Source organism: Miniopterus natalensis, chromosome 6 (genome assembly GCF_054644295.1).
Source record: "Miniopterus natalensis isolate mMinNat1 chromosome 6, mMinNat1.hap1, whole genome shotgun sequence".
NCBI classification, from domain to species: domain Eukaryota; kingdom Metazoa; phylum Chordata; class Mammalia; order Chiroptera; family Miniopteridae; genus Miniopterus; species Miniopterus natalensis.
The window spans coordinates 87,812,930-87,831,239 of record NC_142086.1 but is presented as its reverse complement, the minus strand read 5'-3'; the positions used below and the strand labels follow the sequence as shown (position 1 = coordinate 87,831,239).

Genomic DNA, 18,310 nt, shown 5'->3' with positions numbered 1-18,310 from the left:
GGATTACAAACAACTCATATTTTGAATTCTTAGTCAACTGCAACCAGAACAGAATCAATATTAAGTTGATAATTAATGAGCAGAGGGCTCCAGGACATCCTTTGTATGAAAATGCCTCAAACAAGGCACAGCCAGGGCATCACCGCTAAAAATCTACATCCCAACCAAGCCGTCCAAAGTGGCCCTCTCTGGGTATGAAGCAGCAGGTGTCCACTCTCCGCACTTCAGGAATACAGGCTGTCTAAACTAAAATCAAGGCATGTATGCTCTGTAACCTAAGAGAAAATGTTTGTATCTATGATCAAAAGCTAGAAATATATTGTTGCTAATGTTCCTATAATATTTATGCAATAATTCAAAAAATACTTTAGGACTCAATTATGTATGATGTAAGATTGAATTTGGTACTAAACCATCTATATAGAAAAGCAGCATAAATCACAAAATGTGGTGAATGCGAGAGAGGGAGAGGGGGAGGGGAGGGGGAGGGAGGGAGGGAAATTATGCCTCCAGGGAACAAAGTTAAACTGAAAAGTTCCCTTTCAGTTGGGAGGGACACGGGGTGTTTTTACATTTGTAAAATCATTATTTCCTATAGTTATTTTTCCAGACATGTGCTAAGGGCATTCAGAACTCTCATCCTGTGTTCTGGAACCTGTGAATAGGTTACACTACCTGACAAGGAGAATGAAGGTGCAGGTGGATGCGGTTGCTGCTTGCCAGCTGACCTTAAAGAAAGATTCTTCTGGATTATCCAGATGGACCCCTGTGCTCACAAGGGTCCCAGAAAGGGGAAGAGGGAGGCAGAAGAGCCAGAACTGGGACTGAGCTGGTACTGCTGGCTGTGAAGATGGATGAGGCCAGGCATCAAGGAAAGTGGGGACTCCCGAAGCCAGAAAAGGCCAGACACAGACTCTCCCCCAGAGCCTCCCAGGGAACCAGCCCCGCCAACACCTAGATTTCAGCCCGAGGAGAACCCCTCAGTCTTCCGACCTCCAGACTCTAAGAGGATAAACCTATGCTTCTTTAAGGCATTAAATCTATGTAATTTGTTACAGCAACCATAGCATACTAATACAACTATGAAAAGTATATGAAAGACATAAAGGGGAAAAACAAAAGCATTTAACTCGCAAAAAACCATCTCCGTTAATACCTTTGATCTGATGACAAAGGAAGGCGCACTAAGCTACACAGAGCTTGGCACCAGGTAAGAGCCGGCTAACAGAAGTCAAGAGGGCCATCGGTGACTGTCCATACATACAATGTGCTGGGCTGGCACACCCTAAGAACTCTGCACACAGTCACCCTGAATCCTGATACTCCCAAGGAGAGAGGGCCACTGCACTTGTGGAAACTGAGGCACCAAGACCCTCCCTAACTGGCGGGAGGCCAAGCAGCTAATGAGCATCGAAGCTGGGGCTGACTCAGCCCGATAGCCTGACCCTGGACTCAATACCCACTACTGCTCTGCGCTGCTTCTCGGCTCCTTAAGTTTACTGTTTGCTATGAATCTGCAGGGGCTGTGCTGACACTGCTGAGTGAATATACAGGTTCCAGAAGACTTGTCATCAAGAGTGAACATTTCTGCCATCTGCTTTCCATGTGACCAATCCTTAAAGTCCCAATGCTGTGAAGGTCCTAACACAAAAGTATAAAAGGATCAGGAAACTATAACCATGAGAGAGTGGGGGAAAAAAAAAATAAAAAAATTCAGCCATCTGCAGCTGAGATAAGTTTTCCTAATACTTGAGACCCTGTGTCTTCACGATCAGTCTTTTTACTTGGAGATTTATGTTGTATAAAATATCTTAAATATAGATTTAAAATATTTGTTGATACTCTCATATAGTATAATTTTTCTTCAAAGCCTTAGTATAATCTTAGTTAAGAGCAAATAGTAACTTTTCCAATAAAACACATCTCTCATTTTATCTTGATTTTTTAAGACATCCCGATTATTTTAGCTTGTTAACAAGATAGCTGTCTTCAACTAACTAATGGGAGATGTCTTCATTTAAAAGGGTTCGATTTATCCTGTGGGGCTCCACAGGCCCCACAGCACTAATGGGTGGAAAGGACTGTGGGGGTGGCTAATGGGTTGTAGCTCAGCAGAGGAACGTGCATGTGGAAGGGTAAGTGTCTCACATCTCCTACTGGGACTCTGGTGACCACTCAGCAGTGGAGTGGCTTCACTGGGACAAGATGACCCATTTCAGACCCTTCCAAGAAAGAGACTCTATGAGTCTACTTCTTAACAAAAAAGTCAAGGGAAATATATAATTTTTCTAATATTTGCTTTATAGAAAGTTTTACAGAAATAGCTATTCTTTAAGCATGCTGTTAACATAAGAAAGCAACAGATCATGATTTAGCAGTTCATTCCCATTTGAAAACATGTTGAGAGACCACTGTCTTGAACCCTAAGAACACATGTACCTGCCCACGGACCAGACATTAATTTCTCCACAACAGCTTTTGGCAGAATAAGCTTTCAGATGGGCGATAAAAATGCCCAAGGCCACCAACTGGGAAGTCATTTCAGCCTGTTCAATAATGCGTAAAGCAGATTTGTTAAAATGTATGTACAACATCAATGCAGTACTAAAAATTAATGCTTCAAACCGGCAGCTCTCTCACGAGGAAACTACCATCTAAGGCACACTCACGGAATATGAAACCTCCCCAGGGCGCTCCCAGGGTATCTGCACATGACGGGTTCTCACACTGGGAGTGGAAACGGGGGGGTGAAGGTCTGTGAGAAAAAACAAAAAAGATCCAGATGTCCTCCAGATTCTGTAAGTAGAAAGCCAGGCTAGTCTGTTCCCTAAAATGACTAGGCAACTGATTTCCATTCTACACATGAACACTGCCCTCCCTTTACTGGAAGGTACATATTTGAGAAAAAAGCAATGAACCTTCCCCCAGCTCTGCACCAAAGGTCAAGTTTAAAGAAAAGCAATCCCTCCGTCAGGTGATGGGAATCACCTTCATTTGGTCATCACTTGTCACATTTTGGCTTGACAAAATGAGGGTGATCTTAAGTCACAGCTCAGCATACCTGCCATTTTATCGCTGGCATTCATGGTGTGCCCGTGCCATCTAGCCCTCCTCCTGATCCCTACTGTTACATGTACGGTCACACACACACACGCTCTGCTCCCACTCTGCTTTTCCCACTTTCCCAGTACCAAGTCTAGGTAACAGTTACTTCCCCTGATAGGTATAATCAAAAGGAAAAAAGTACAAAGTATATTAGTGTTAATCAAGTTTTATACTGTGGGAGTCTGTAAAAAGAGGCTACAACTGATACTGAGATACTAGTCACATGATATGAAGTCCCAAAGTCTTTCTTTTTAACAGGAAAGATAATTAGCACACGTGCCAAGTGTTAAAGAGGTCTGAACAAACACTTGTAGCCAGGGGGACAAGTCACCTCTAGCACTCAGAGACCAGACTAGACTTAAAAAGACTGTACAAATGCATATAAATATAAGAATACTGAAGAATCAGCCTTTAACAGCTTGTATATTTTAAAATTTTTTTTTAAAAATAAGATGATGGTAGTAATTTGAATCATAGCACTTGCAAGTTCAACAGATAGTGTGGCTCCAGAAGGCTCTGCTCTGGGGGCTAGGATAGAAGGGTCTTTGCCCAGATTCCCCATCACCTCCTTAAAAGTCTGTTCAAAATCCCTTTCTCACTGAGGCCAACTGCAGCTTTCAAATGGTGCAGCTTTCTCAATGGTGAGGGGAATTCAGCAATGCGTAGCAAAATTATATAGAGTTTCCCACAGCCCCAGGAATCACCAACAGATGCAGCAGCAAAACTGGAAGAGAGATGCAGTAAGCCTATTATTTCCTGCAGGACTATCTGAAATTGAGAAAGAGGAAACCATTCCAATTCTACTGTGGGAGTCTAGGAGAATGAACCAGGGAACAGCTCCCTGACAGAGCTATACCCACTCTACCACTGAGAAACCAATAACATAAACATACACGTGTGTGTACGTATATGCACATACACACTCCTGTACAGAAATACCTCAGCTAATGAAAAAGACATGGTAAAATTAAAATATCACCATTGTACAACCCTTTGGGAAATACTGATATGAGAATAAATGGCTGCTAACAGCACAAAAAGAGAGGCCATCTGACATTACACACCAGCTAATGGAAGAACACACCACCACCTACGAAATGGTCTTGCCAAAAATAATCCAACTAGAATGTGACCCTGCCTCTGGCTCCAATAACCACTGTACAGGAAACACAGAGGGCGCAAAACGGTATTTGAGGACGACACAGGACACGGCTGGCAAAGTCCAGGCGGGGGGTGGACACTGCCACAGGATTAACCCCTTGGGCTCTTGAACAATCTGCAAGGAAAGAAAGGGAGATGGAGGAGAAGCCAAGGTTTTAAGAGAAATTGAAAACACTTATCTAAAAACTTTATTTGGATACTAATTAATTCAAAGAGTTAAAAAATATATATTTAAGACATTATAAACGCAAACACTGACTATCTGGTATCAGGGATTTTTTAGGTATTATAAAGGTTTTGTAGTTATGGGTTTTTTTGTTTTAGAATGAAATTTTTAAATTTTTATTTATTAATTTGAGAGAGAAACATCGATTTGTTCTTCCACCCATTTACGCATTCATTGGTTGATTCTGGTATGTTCCCTGACCAGAAATTGAACCTGCAACCTTGGTATATTGGGAGGATGCTCTAACCAACTGAGCTACCTGGCCAGCGTGTAGTTATGTGGGGTTTTTTTTAAGTCCACTGTCTTAGCTCAGGCTGCCATGACAAAAATACCATAGACAGAGAGGGTTGAAGAACATAAATTTATTTTCTCCCAGTTCTGGAGGCCAGAAGTCGAAGATCAAGTTGCCAATCATTTGGTTCCTGGTGAGGCCATTTTTCCTGGCTTTTTGACAGCCTCTGCCTCTTGTATGTGCTCATATGGCTTTCCTTGGTGGGCACAGGGCACATAAGGCCACTGATCCTATCATGAGGGCCCTGCCCTCATGACCTAATCTTATTCTGATTATCTCCCAAGGCTCCATCTCCAAATATCATCACATTGGGAGTTAGGGCTTCAACCTGTGAATGGGGGATAGCGGACAAAACATTTGGTCCATAACACATACATTTTATGGATAAATTATGTGGTACCTGAGACTTTCTTCAAAATAATGAAGGATTAGAGGAAATGAGCAATACAGTGAAGCAAGATTGGCAAATTAACCCTTGCTGAAGTTGGGTGATAGGTTTGTAGGGTTTCCTGTGGTTTTTGTTTGTTTTTCTTTTTAATCCGCACCTGAGGACATGCTTAGAGAGAGGAAGAGAGAGAAGCATTAATTGGTTGCCTTCCGTACATGCCCCAACCAGGGATTGAACCCACAACCCTGGTATGCGCCTGGACTGGGAATCAAACCAGCAACCCTTCGGTGCAAAGAAGGACGCTCAACCAACTGAGCCACTGGGGCCAGGCTGCAGGGTGTCTTCATAATAGTCTGTCTACTTTTGTACAAAGTGGCAAGTCTCCACAATAAAAAGTCTCAAGCGATACAATTCTCCCATTTCTGGACCTTCTCTTCCCACAGGCTCACCTGTTACAGTACGTAACTTACTGTTTAGTATGTTGTCTATTTCTTCCTGCTAGAATGCCAGCTACGCCAGGGCTGACGGCTCTGTTCACAAAAGTAGCCCAAGCACCTCCAGCAGCACCCGGCATGTAACAGGTACCAAGTTCATATTCGCTGACTGGTAAGTCTGGCCTGACTCCTCCATCTACACCACACAACCCAGGGCCCCCAAAGGACAGGATATCCTACGGCAGAAGTGATGATGGGGCTGGGTGTAAGAGTATGTTCTCAGAATACAAGCTTCATTTTAGATTATACTAAAAATTCCTAGTGTGGCTCACTTAGTTCTTAGATTGCTAAACTAAAGGAAATGATATTTTTATTTCACTTAACTCCATAAGGAAATGCTTTCTCTGAGAGCTAATTTTAGGGAAAAAGGCCCTTCCGTGTGGGCAGAGGGTGTCTGACTCCCCAGCTACTTGGTAAAGCTGTGGTAGAGGGGCAGTCAGCCACCTCGATGCAGATCCTCATTACACTACCAAACACTGAGGGACCTGGTCAAGCACAGTGATGCCCTAAGGTCTTCACCTCACAAGCCTCTGACAGCCCTTCCTGTTGTTCAACTTGATGCTTAGAAACTTTCTAGTGGATCCAGATGAACTAAAAGTGCCCATAAATAGTGAGCTAAAGATTGAGTAAAAATTACTACCCAAGGGGGTATTCTTAGTTCCAAGGTTCTACCTAAAATTTCAGCTCTGAAATTGATACAATGACTTCCAAATGCTAAGCAGATCTGTCAAAAATAAGAAAAATGCCCAGATACCTGGTGAAGCCAAAGTCTAAACCTCCTGTCAATTTCTTTATAATTTCTCCCCTTGCTTTGGGGAAGATGTAACAAACAAGTGCCTAGAACAATACTGAGGAAGGATTCATCATGGAAAATGTGCGAGAAGCCAAATAAAGGCATGGCATTCCTAGGGGGAAAGAGAGAGACTGCAAAAAAGGATCCTCTTTTTCTAAGAGATCATCCCACCTTGATCATCCCAACTTCTGGAGCCCAATTTCCATATGTCAAGGTAGAACTCCCTTAGTCAAGAGGAGAGTGGGGACAAGCCTCCAAAGACAGAGGAGTGATTTAAAAACCCAAGACGCTCACTGGGTGCTGGGCCAATATGCACCTGGCTGCCAGTGCAGATACTGTGGTATAGGGATAAACGGGGCCCCCAAAAGATGTGTGCACTTCCTGACACCCAGAACCTGTGAATGGGACTTTGGGAAAAGGGCCTTTGTAGATGTATTTAAGTTCAGGATCTCAAAAAAAATCGTTCCAGATCATGTGGATGGACTCTAAATGTCTAATAAGAGACAGAAAACACCAGAGAAAGAAGGCCTTTTGAAGATGAGGCAGAGATTAGTGATGTGGCTACAAGCCCAGGAATGCCAAAGATTTCTGGGAGTGGGAAGAGGCAGGAAGGATTCTCCCCTAGAGCCTTGGGAGGGAGCGTGGCCCTGCTGACACCTTGATTTTCAACTTCTGGTGTCCAGAAGAAAATAAATTTCTGTTGTTTAAAGCCATCCAGTTTCTGGTCATTTGTTACAGCAGCCTTCAAAAAACTAATGCATATGGTATAAAATACAAAAAATGGAATGCACATTTTTTCCCTAGTGCTATTCCAATTCATCTTCTAGACATGTTTTTTACTGTACCTCTTAAGTGTTAAAGTAAACACAGATGGACAGGTAACGCTGAAGAGGCCCAATCACCAGTAAACACATAAAAGGAACCTCGCTAATCACAGGTATGTATTTACACACCAAAACAACTACAGTGACCTTGGGCTGGACAAAGAGTTCTTAGACACACTATCAAAAGCACTTTACCTCTCCTTTAATTTAAATTAGGGGTCTTGCCCATAATAAGAGTTATCATCAGAAATAACTTTCTTGATCTCTCTATAGAGCAGGGCAAACTAATTACTGGATATCTGCTCTTCTTACCCCAGGTGCCTTACCTCATCCTCAGCTCAGAATGTCCCTCATTGTCCATCTGTCCCTGAACCCCTCCTGTACATAGAGACTCTGACTCTCTCATGTATGTGGGGGTCCCATACAAATGTATGTAATTAGATTTGGTTATTTTCTCTTGTTAATCTGTCCCATGTCCATTGATCATTAGACCAGCCAGAAGAACCTAGAAGGACAGAGGAAAAGTTCTTCCACCCCAAGAGAGTATTTAAGGCATGCAGTCTTTTCTGCTACCCCTGGTCTGTCACCTAGGCCTGAAGTCACCAGACGAGAGCAGTGGGAACAGGACACCTGCAAGTGATCCCTTGTGAGACAACACACACTAAATTGTGCAATTCATAGGAAAAGACACTCTGTCAACTGGTAAAAAACTTTTTTTAGACAAAAAAATCTTCAGTAAGTCACTTGCACTTCCAATAAAAGACAACCAACTCAGCCTTTGCCGTCTCACTGAATAGACCACACCATCACACCAGTTCCCTGCTAGGAAAGACTGGCTATGTGTTACACCTGCCATGCTTGATTACTTCAGATTCATCAGCACGTTAAAAAAACCAGACCCTGGAGTTTTATTTGCATAAACTAAACTTTAGTAGAAACTCTTCAGAAACACATCTTGCAAATCAGGTACATGAACTGAAGTTCAAATAGAAAAGGAAGTTTTTCACTTCTAAATTATCAGTTCAAGTCCACCTTAGAGTCAGGATAATATATAAATAACATAGGTTCCCAAACTGTGTACCCAGGTGCCTCAGGGTACCAGCAAACCACCAGAGGCCCCAGAAGATAGTTTAAATTACAAAGAGCAAAGCTAGTGATGCAGCAAACCCTACTTCAAGTATTGTTTCAATACCAGATCATGGTATATTCCTTTCATTGACGTCATTATCACAAAACAGGGTGGTGCTGTAATAAAAGTACCACACACACCAAAAAAAAATCAGAGAGTAACAGAGTCCATTCCAAGTCCCAGGTTAAAGAGTTTGTGCAGTGCCCAAGGGGTGCAACCATCCTATCAGTAGTATTGTGGTTATCTAAGAATGAAATAAACATTTTTTCCAACTTATGTGAATTACTTTTTCAAATAGCTGCTGTTAGGACATCATACTTAACAAAATTATTTAGACCTAACTACTTAATAAATAAAATTAGTAAGTATTCTTTTGGCCTAGCGGTGCCAGGAAAAAACTACTGAAACACTAAAGCCATCGTGAACAGGGAGAGTTTAGGAATGTCTCCTAAGTGACTAACACTTTTTGCATCTTGATCACTCTTCTGAGTGCTTCACAATATTCGTTCTTTTAACCCCATCTCCCCGCATTAGATTGGTACTATCACTATCCCTAGTTCACAGATGGAGACGAGGTTATGGAACACTCTAGGTCACACAAGTCAGGCCTGTTTTTAACCAGACACGGGTAGAAATGACATACAAAGGTGAGCACATTTGGTAGTGTCTGATTCAGTCTGTGCCCTCCAAATATACTCCACGGCACAGCTGAGGTTTCCCAAGAAGTGCTTCTCCCACATCTCACCTGACATTTGCTGTTGGCTTAAGACCCCAATGTGGACTAAGACTTGCATTTATGTGTATCAATTTTGTTTTAAAAGACAGTATGAGTTACTTTTCTAGTAATGAAACTGAGGTAGTAGTTAAATCACAAGCATCACACTTTCAGGCTTGGCAGAAAATTATGATGTGCAAATTTAAAAACTTTAATCTACGGGGGGGAAATGCAAACTCCAACCAGGTATAAAGCATTATAGATCTGCTCATTTTTGTTGCCTTTTCCCCCCACAAAACTTATATCAGGTCTGGAACCCCCCAAAACAGAAATCCAGAAAAATGAAATAGGCACTATGAGATGTGACGGGTGAGAACAGAGCCTCTGGACGGAGTGCTGTTATTTTTCAGATACTATACATCCCATGTTGATAGCATGTGCCATGCTCGGCATGATGCCGACAATCAACATAGAAAAGTCACAAAGCGGTGGAATCCCGTAACTCTGTCCATGAATGAGATAGCTGGAAAAGGAACTTATCTTTCCTAACATACCTTTGGATCAGAAACCCAAGTCTTTATTCTAAATCAAAGAGTTGACCCAGTAGTTGGAAAAAAAATAAAAATCTAAGCTAAAACTTAAGTTTGGATCAAATGGATGGGCTGGATTTGTTTCCGTTTCGCTGTGCATTTTTCATGGCTAATAAATTATACTATAGGTATTCAAATTGCTATGATTAGGTAATTCATCACCCAATGTCCTCAGGTTATTAGTACCACTACTGCTCACCTAGCATCCCTGTCAGGTACCTTTCAGATGGCCCACTCCAGTATTTACAAGCTTCACTAGTCTTGGGTCTAAGCAGATCCCCTGCTGAGGCAAGTCACTGCAACAGAGGCAGGTAGGCAGCGATTCAAACACTTTTCATTACTGACTGAAGGCCATTAAAACTTTTAGGAAGCTTCAGAACAGTAAAATAATTCAGCAAGGTTTTTCAATAATGAATTCTATTTACCCCTAATCTCTGGGGACTTTCCAGTCTTCTCATGGCCATGTATAAACAGTTCCTAAATTTACCTGAACCAGTTACATCCTTACACTCTTCTAGGAAAGGTCTATGCACAGCACAATTCATTTTCACTTAAATAAAATGTTCTAAAGTCTATGAAAAAAACCACAAACAAGCATAAACTCTGCTTTCATTTTCAAATGACCAAACGCAAGCCTCGTAAGGGCACAACGGCTAGGTAAGTACTCAAGATGTAAATGGATTTTTTAAAACAAAAATGCTGCATATTAAGACAACTATCTACATAATACCAAAAACTGCGAAGCCTCTGGATGGTTTTAACACAATTTTCCTACTATCCCTGCACTGCTTAGACTAGCTCCTCCCTCCAAGCATGTGCAGCTGAAAGAATGGAACCAGGTAAAGTACGAAGTAAAACCAGGACAAGTGCCACCAAAGCTTCAGCCCCAGAGACATCAAAATGTCATTTCAAAGCTGAACTATGAAGGCAGCCTTTCAAAAAGTTAAAAATTCTTCAACTTCTAAAGGGATCTTGCTCCCTTTTCAAGCTAACTTTCTGTGAAAGCTTACTGAAGCCACTTTCCTTTCTGAGCCGCCTATGAAGACAGAGACATACTATCAGTGCACATGGCACTCACTCAGGGAAAACAGGGAAACCTCCACCGATGTAACCAACCTGCATGTGTGTATGAAACCAACATTAACACCATCTCCAACACTGAAGGCTGGTCAGGTGGAATCCAACAGAGCCTGAGGAACTTCTGAGAGGCACTGACACAGCGCCCACAGAAACACTGCCAGCAAAAGGTCGGCTGAGGGGTATGACAAGTAATTAGATCCGCGGGTGCCCCTACGGAGCAGTATGCATGCGGCATTCACAGTGTGCACGCCACCTGGGGAGAAGTTTCAGGAAACCTCCCACTGAGACCCCACCGGGCATGGCCCTGGCGCCTGTGCCCTGAGGACTCAGAAAGCACCCGGGAGCTGCAGGGCCTCCAGGTCAACTCCACACTCCGTCCTCTGCTGAGCATGACGTTCAGTTACAGGTACTCCGGGGGGTGAGAGGGGAAGAAAACAGCTGTTGCCGAATCCTGCGAGTCTCCAAATGTAGACGAAACCATTCATTTCCCTAAGAGAGTTTACCAACTAAAGGTGAAGCAGCTAACTTTAAATGTGCAATTTCTCAGGGACCTGACAAGAGGAAGCATAGGAGGAGTGCGTCCATTAATCAGGAAAAAAGAAGAAAACCCAGGAAGAGACAGAGAGAGAGAGAGCGGCTGCCTCCTGCGGGCAGGCCGCCCAGGGCGCAGCAGAAGGGGCGCCTCCCCTCGGAGCCGGAAGAGCACCTGAGACACTAACACGGCGCCGACCGCGGCCCGGAGGTCACAACCCCAGCAGCTGGAAACACCTCCACGCGAGGCATCGAAATGTCAGCCAACATCTCAACCTTCCCGTTCGTGTATTTTAAAGTACTGAATTCTACAGTGGTAGCTGTCAGTATTAGGGGGTTTTTCCGTAGCAGAAAAACAATTCCTCTGGGTACTCATAACTGTGACCCAAAAAAAAGAAAGAAAAAAGAAAGGAAAAGAGGCGCCGGTCTCGTTTCCGGAGGGAGGGCTCCCGCTCGGGGCTCGCCGGCCTCCAGCGTCCCGTCTGCGAAATGGGTTTCTCCTCAGGCGCAGGCCGGGCCGCCGCGCGCTCGGGCGGGAGGGTCGCGGGTGCCACACGGGCGGGCTGGGGACCGGCTGCTGCGCCGGCCCCCAGCTTAACACTCTCCCGGCGCGAACCCACCGCGCCCAGCTCGCGAACTTGGTCCAACCTCCCCGGCCGGCACGCCGCGAGGGCCCTGCCCCTCCCCCCCGGGGCCGGGAGCGGCGGGGCCCGCGGACGACACGACCGCAGCCGGGAGGACGGTCCCCGCGGGTCGCGGCCGAGCGTGGGGGCTGAACGGGGCCGCGGCGGGGCCGTGGCGGGGCGCTGTCCTCGCCCCCCCGGCGGAGCGCGCCCGGCGCCCGGCGCCCCGAGCTGCGCGGAAACCGCCGGGCCCGCGTCTCCCGCGGGGTCAGAGGTCGCCCGAGGGGTCGCGGCCCCGCCGCCGCCGCCGCCTCCCCAGCCACACCTCCACTCAGGAAGCGGCCCGGCGGGGTACGCGGGGGGCCCAGGGTCGCAGAGCCTGGGCCGGGCTGCCCGCAACGGCCGCCGACCCTCCCGCGCCGCCGGGCACTCACAGGTGACGATGGGCTTGTTCTCCATGGTGTAGATCACGGGCGGCAGCGGCTCCTCAGGGGCGTCCATGGGCGTCCGGCGTCACCGGCCCGGCCCCCCGCGCCCCATGGGCAGCCCCGGGCCGTCCCCGGCCAGCCCGTGTCTGAGCTGCGCCGCCGGCCGCGACCGCGACACCCGCCCGGCCGCGGGAGGAAGACCCCCAGCCGGCCGCCCGCAGCTGCCGGCCGCGTCCACTTCCGGTGCCGGCGGCTCCGCGGGACCGCTTCCGGGACGCGCCTTAAAGGGGAGGCTCCTCGCCCGGGCTGGCGCTGCCCTCCGACCGAAAGGCGGCCGCGCTGCGCGGGAAGGCGGGCGGCGGGCGGGCGGCGGCTGCGCTGCTGGGAGCCGCCCCGAGACCCGCGTCTCCCGTGGGCGGGGCGGGACGGGCACCTGGCCCCCGCGGGGGAGGGGGAGGGGAAGGGGACGCCGCGAGGCTCGCACGACCTCGTCCCTGGCGGACAGCGCGACGCCCAGGGTGGGTGCACGTGGCCCAGAGGGTCCCCTCCGTCGCCCCGGCCCGGGTGACGCGCGTGGCCCTCGCCCTGCAGCCCCAGCCCCACCACGCAGATTCCCGGGTGGGGGCAGCAGCCACGGGGGGGAGGGGGTCCCTGCCAGTGCGTGGACACAGGCACGACCCCCGGGGCCGCCGCCAAGGACGCGCGGACTCGGAGACGACCCTGCGGCACGGGCGCCGCTGGACGGGACACGGGCGCGGGCATGGCTCTGGGGTGCTGACCGCGCGTGGCCGGGGCGGTGACCTGGGGCCCTGGCGGCAGCGTGCGGACACGGGCCGCCCGGGTGGGGGCCGCGTGGGCCGCCCCTGACCCAGCCCTGTTCTCACCCCGCGCCGGGGCCCCCTCCCCGGCTGAGCGGCAGTTGGCGCTTGCAAAACCCTCTGCCGCGCTGTTTTCTCAACCCGGCCTCGTGAAGCAACGCTGCCCGCAGCGGGACGGGACCCCGCTCCCCTGCAGCCCGCCCCGCAGCGCCGGGTGCGCCCCAGGCCCCCCCCCAGGCCGGCTCGCCCCGGGCCTGCCTTCGGGAGCGTCGGAATGTCCGCCCCCCGAGTGTCCACAGCACGCTGACCCCGCGCCCGTGAGCCGTGTCCTGTGCTCCTGACCCAGCCGCGCGGGACCCTCCGTGCAACAGGCACGGCGCACGTTTGGGGGTGCCGCAAAAGGAAACCTTCCTTTAGCCGCATGTGGGTTCCTTGCGTAAGGAGAGCGCGTTTGGGGTAACTGCGGGTGAAATGACCGCGCCTGCGAGCCTGTGAGCGTGGGCACCGCGCCCAGAGCGCCCACCGCCCCGCAGCCGCGTGAAGGGCAAAGGGCCGACTGGGAGCCGGGGGAGGGAGTGGGGGGTGGAAGCCAGAGCCTGGGGGGCCTGCAGGTCCTTGGCTTCTGCTGGCTCCGCTCCTGTAGGAGGAGACTCCATGCGACTTACCAGCAGGAGGCAGTGACGGAGTCGAGAATGGCATGAAGACTAGAGGTCCAGCAGGGCTAGAGGTCAAGCAAAGACGAGAGGTCAAAAGGCCTCATCGAGACCTCACTGACACCCAGCCCAACTGGGACACCAGACGGAGGGCGACCTCCCCAGGGGTCAGCCCACCTGATCTGGGAAGGCCCGGAGAAGTATTTTAGGCTTTAGGGCCACCTACAATTTCTGTCTCACATTTTAATGTGGGATTTTTTTTAAAAAAGCAATTATTTAAAAATATAAAAACTAGCCCCGGCCATGTTGCTCAGTTGGTCAAGCATCACCCCGAGAGGTTACACAGGTTCCGTTCCCAGTCAGGGCACGTGCCCGGGGTGCAGGCTCAATCCCCAGTTAGGGGGCATGGGGGAGGCAGCCAACTGAGGTTCCTCTCATCAGTGTTTCTCTCTCTCCCTCTCCCTTTCTTTCTCTCTAAAATCTACAAAAACACTTTTTAAAAGATTATATGCATACACACACACACACACACTATTCTTAGTTCAAAGGTCATATAAAAACAAGCCATGGCCAAGATGTGGCCTCTGAGCCATCACTAACCCTTGCCCCAAATAAGGCCTACGCTAGACCTGCCTTAACAAAGCGTAAAGCAAAGCCTTGACAAGACCTGCAAGAGAGGTTTGAACATTGAACCCTGCCAAGTAGGGGACACCTTGGACATTTCTCAGATCCAGCCTAACAAAGAATAAAATCAAGTCTATCCAAGATCAGGCAATAAAGACAGTAATTGACCTGCCAGCTACCACAAATGTCAGGACTCCTCTGTGGGAGATGATCCAGAACCTCTGCAACTTATGACTTACCAATGTCCAGTATACACACCAAAAAATGTACTAGGCATGCAAAAACCAGAAAGTAGAAACAATAGTAAAGAAAAAGAGTAGTCAATAGAAACCAACCCCCAGATAACCCAGATGTTGTATTTACAGATAAAGACTACACGGTAGCTATAACAAATATGGTCAAAGAATTAAATGAAAACATGGTCTTAACTGTTGAAAGGGACTGGCTGCAGAGTAATAGCAAGTATAAACAAGAATGGAAATTCTAGAACTACGAAGTACAACTGAAATGAAATTTTACTGCATTGGCTTAACTGCAGATTGGAAATAGCAGGAGTCTGATCTTATAGACAGACCAGTACAAATTATTCAATCTGAAGAAGAGAAAAGAGATTGACGAAAAAGTAAACAGAGCCTTAGACAATAGGCAGAAATTTTATTTGGAAAAAGTAATGGCCCAAACTCACAAATTTGATGAAAAAGATGGATTTATATAGATAAAGAAACTCAGCAAAACCCCAGAATACATACAAAGAAAAACACATACAGGCACATCACAGTCGAACTGCTGAACACCGTACAGAGAAAACCCTGAAAGCAGCCAGCAAAGAAAGACGCGTCACCTTCCGGGGAACAACGGTAAGAATTCTCATCAGACACAATCTAAGCTGGAAAACAATGGTATAGACCGATCAAGTGCTGAATTTTAAAAACTTATCCCAAAACTCTAAGTCCAGCAAAAATACTCTAAGAAAATGAAGGCAGATAAAGATACGTTCAGATACAGCGGAGAGCCCGCGGCCGTGGTCCGAATGGCGCCCCACGGGAGCTCGGCCGCCGCTGGGAGCGATCGGCGAGGGCGTGGACGTAGCTGTCATGCTTTTTTCTCCCCATAATTTCCCCACGACACAATCATACCTAATAACTTTGCGCGCCAGCTTTAATGTATGTGTGAGACGTGACAATAGCACGAAGGGCGGGTGGACAGGGCTCGCCCGCGTGGGGGTTTGCGCGCGTGGGAAGCGGGCACCTCGCCTGCGAGCGGGACGCGGGCGATGAGAAGGCTCGTGGACGGAAAGGGGACTGAAGCCACCCAGCAGTGACTCGAAGTGCAATTCGATACAAGGCTAGCCAGCCCGGAGCAAAGCTACAAAAAATAATAAGGCTTTGCCTAAGAAGCAAGCAGAAAAACTAAAATGGAAAAATATAAAACCTTCGATGAATCCAAAAGAAGGCAGGAAAGGGACACCGGGCGAATAAAGATCGGAGGGGACCATACACCGGCCAGTCATCGCATGAAAAGAGGCTCAGCGACCAGTCGACACCAAGGAAATGCAAGTTAAAGTGACAATGACATTTCACTTCACATCTACGCAAGTAGCTGAAATAATTTTTTTCTAAACCTGGCAACACCGAGTGCAGACTCGAAGCCCAGGTCTCTGTGTCATTAGTCTGTTGTCACCCAGACTTTGTCCAGAGACTCTGAGAAAACGGTCACTCACAACTCTTCCTTCCTGACGACGCAGACGCCGTGTCCCGGCCCCAGTGGCCACCTCTGGCGCAGAAGCTCTATCTTTCTGGGGTGAGGGGAGGGAAGGGCAAAGCTCTTCCACTCTGTTCTAGGCCACACTCAGGCTCATGGGCAGCGGGGGGACTCCTGGGCTGTTTCTGTCTGAGCAGAACTATCAGAGGTTCTTTATTTCACCTGGGAATTTAGAAAATGCTTGAATTCAGCACAAACACTGGCTTAGCAATTCCTTTTAATCATGGTGGAAATGGTGGTATTACTATTAATCGATGTCCATTCCTTTTTCAGATCCTTTTGTCCTGAGACAGCACTTGTTTTTTTAAAGGTTGCTGGAACTTGAGCCCAGATGGCCTTTCCTGGTAGCCCATTACACTGTGTCCAGACGCAAAGAGCCTGTTCAATTATGTATCATCAGGATGCTGCGTGTGCCCGGGGAGGCACCACAGGGCTTGCCCTGCCCCACTGCTCGGGCCCTCGCCACTGAGCCAGCAGAGGTTCCCAGCAGGTTTATTCGTAATGGCCCAAACCTAGAAGCGACCCAGATGTCCTTTGATGATGACCAGTTAGAGAAACTGGCCTGCCCGCACCACGGAGCGCCATGCAGCAATGAAAAAGGCGGGACCATTCACGCGCACGACGGCCTGGATGAATCCTGATAGAATGATGCCGCGAGCACAGAGCACAACCCCGCACAGTCACCTGGCGCAGGTTATAGAGATGGGGGACAGGTTAGTGGTCGCCAAGGGTTGAGGGCGCGCAGGGTAAGGCGGGACGTGCATGTGGCTATCAAAGGGCAACGTGAAGAATCTTCGGGGCTTTGCAGCAGCAGGGAGGGACCCGGAGGGCATTATGCTGAGCGGAGGAAGCTGCTCAGAGAAAGACAAGTACCACGTGGTTCCACTTGTATGTGGAATCTAATGCACAAAATAAACTAGCAAAACAGAAACGGACTCACAGATCCAGAGAACAGGGTGACAGCTGTCAGAGGGGAGGTCGGTTGGGTGAAAAAGGGGAAGGGATTAAGCAAAAAAAGAAAACAACTCACAGACCACAGCATGGTGACCAAAGAGAGAAGGGGGCTGGGAGGTGAAAGACAGTAAAGGGGTAAATGGAGATGGAGAAAACCAGGTCTGGTGGGGGTGGCCTCCCTGTGCCCGGCCGTGGGGGTGGCCTCCCTGTGCCAGGCCGTGGCCGTGGGAGTGTCCGCGTCCCGGACATGCTGCTGAGATGAAGCCCCTGGGGGGCTTGGGATCTCTCTTACAGCTGCACGGGAACCTACATTATCTCAAAGCAAAAGTTTTAAAAAAACACAAAAAACCAACTGACTTTAAAGTAGTAACACAGGAGTCTCTGAAGATCCCGGGTAGCCAGTGGGGCGCTCCCCCAGGTGTTTCGGGGGTGGGGGCAGGCGTCTCCGGTGCAGTTAACCAAGCCTTCCAAACACAGTATCTTCCGGAGAGCAAATAGCCCACGAAAGGGGAAAGAGAATTAGTAACAATTATGTCATTACTAATAAATAATCTTCCTCATGAGTCATCAAGAAAATGCCATATTAACTTTTCCCTACAATTAACAAAAACTTGGAGGAAGAAAGAGAGCCTAGAAGGGGAGGGTGCAGTAACCCAGGCAGACCAGCAGGGGGCGGGCACCCCCGAGACTCCGAAGTGCCACTGTTTTTTCTTTATTTCTCTTTATAATTAATTTTTAGAGAGAGAGAAAGGCCGATTTGATTTGTGGTTCCACTTAATGATGCATCATCGGCTGATTCTTTACGGGCCCCGCGGAGCTCGAACCCGCAACGTTGGCGTCTGGGGACAACGCTCTAACCACCTGAGCTGCTCGGCCAGGGCCCAGCCACCTTTTCAATAGGCAGTGACGCCCTTTCGTCCTCTGGCCCAGTGACTGGGCGTCCAGAGCTCTTTAAGGAAAGTCCCTCCCAACCCTTTATGGATAAAAACACACGTTGCTACATCGTTTGCAGCATCAGCTAAAAACTGGAAACAACCTAAAATAAATATCAATAACTGTGTTACGTAAGTTATTCCATGTCCATTGATGAACTGTGATGTCACCATCAAAACGGTGTTGAG

At 48.3% G+C, this 18,310-nt stretch overlaps 1 protein-coding gene across 1 annotated transcript in view; it reads right to left on the bottom strand.

Moving 5' to 3' along the window:
* TRAPPC10 (trafficking protein particle complex subunit 10) overlaps window positions 1-12,485 on the bottom strand; it is a 68,548-nt gene extending 56,063 nt beyond the window's left edge. The window contains exon 1 of the mRNA XM_087818450.1: window positions 12,386-12,485. Within this exon, the coding sequence (XP_087674576.1) occupies window positions 12,386-12,452 (67 nt within the window). The 5' untranslated portion in view covers window positions 12,453-12,485. The remainder of the gene's footprint in view (window positions 1-12,385) is intronic.
* Window positions 12,486-18,310: the final 5,825 nt, after the last annotated feature.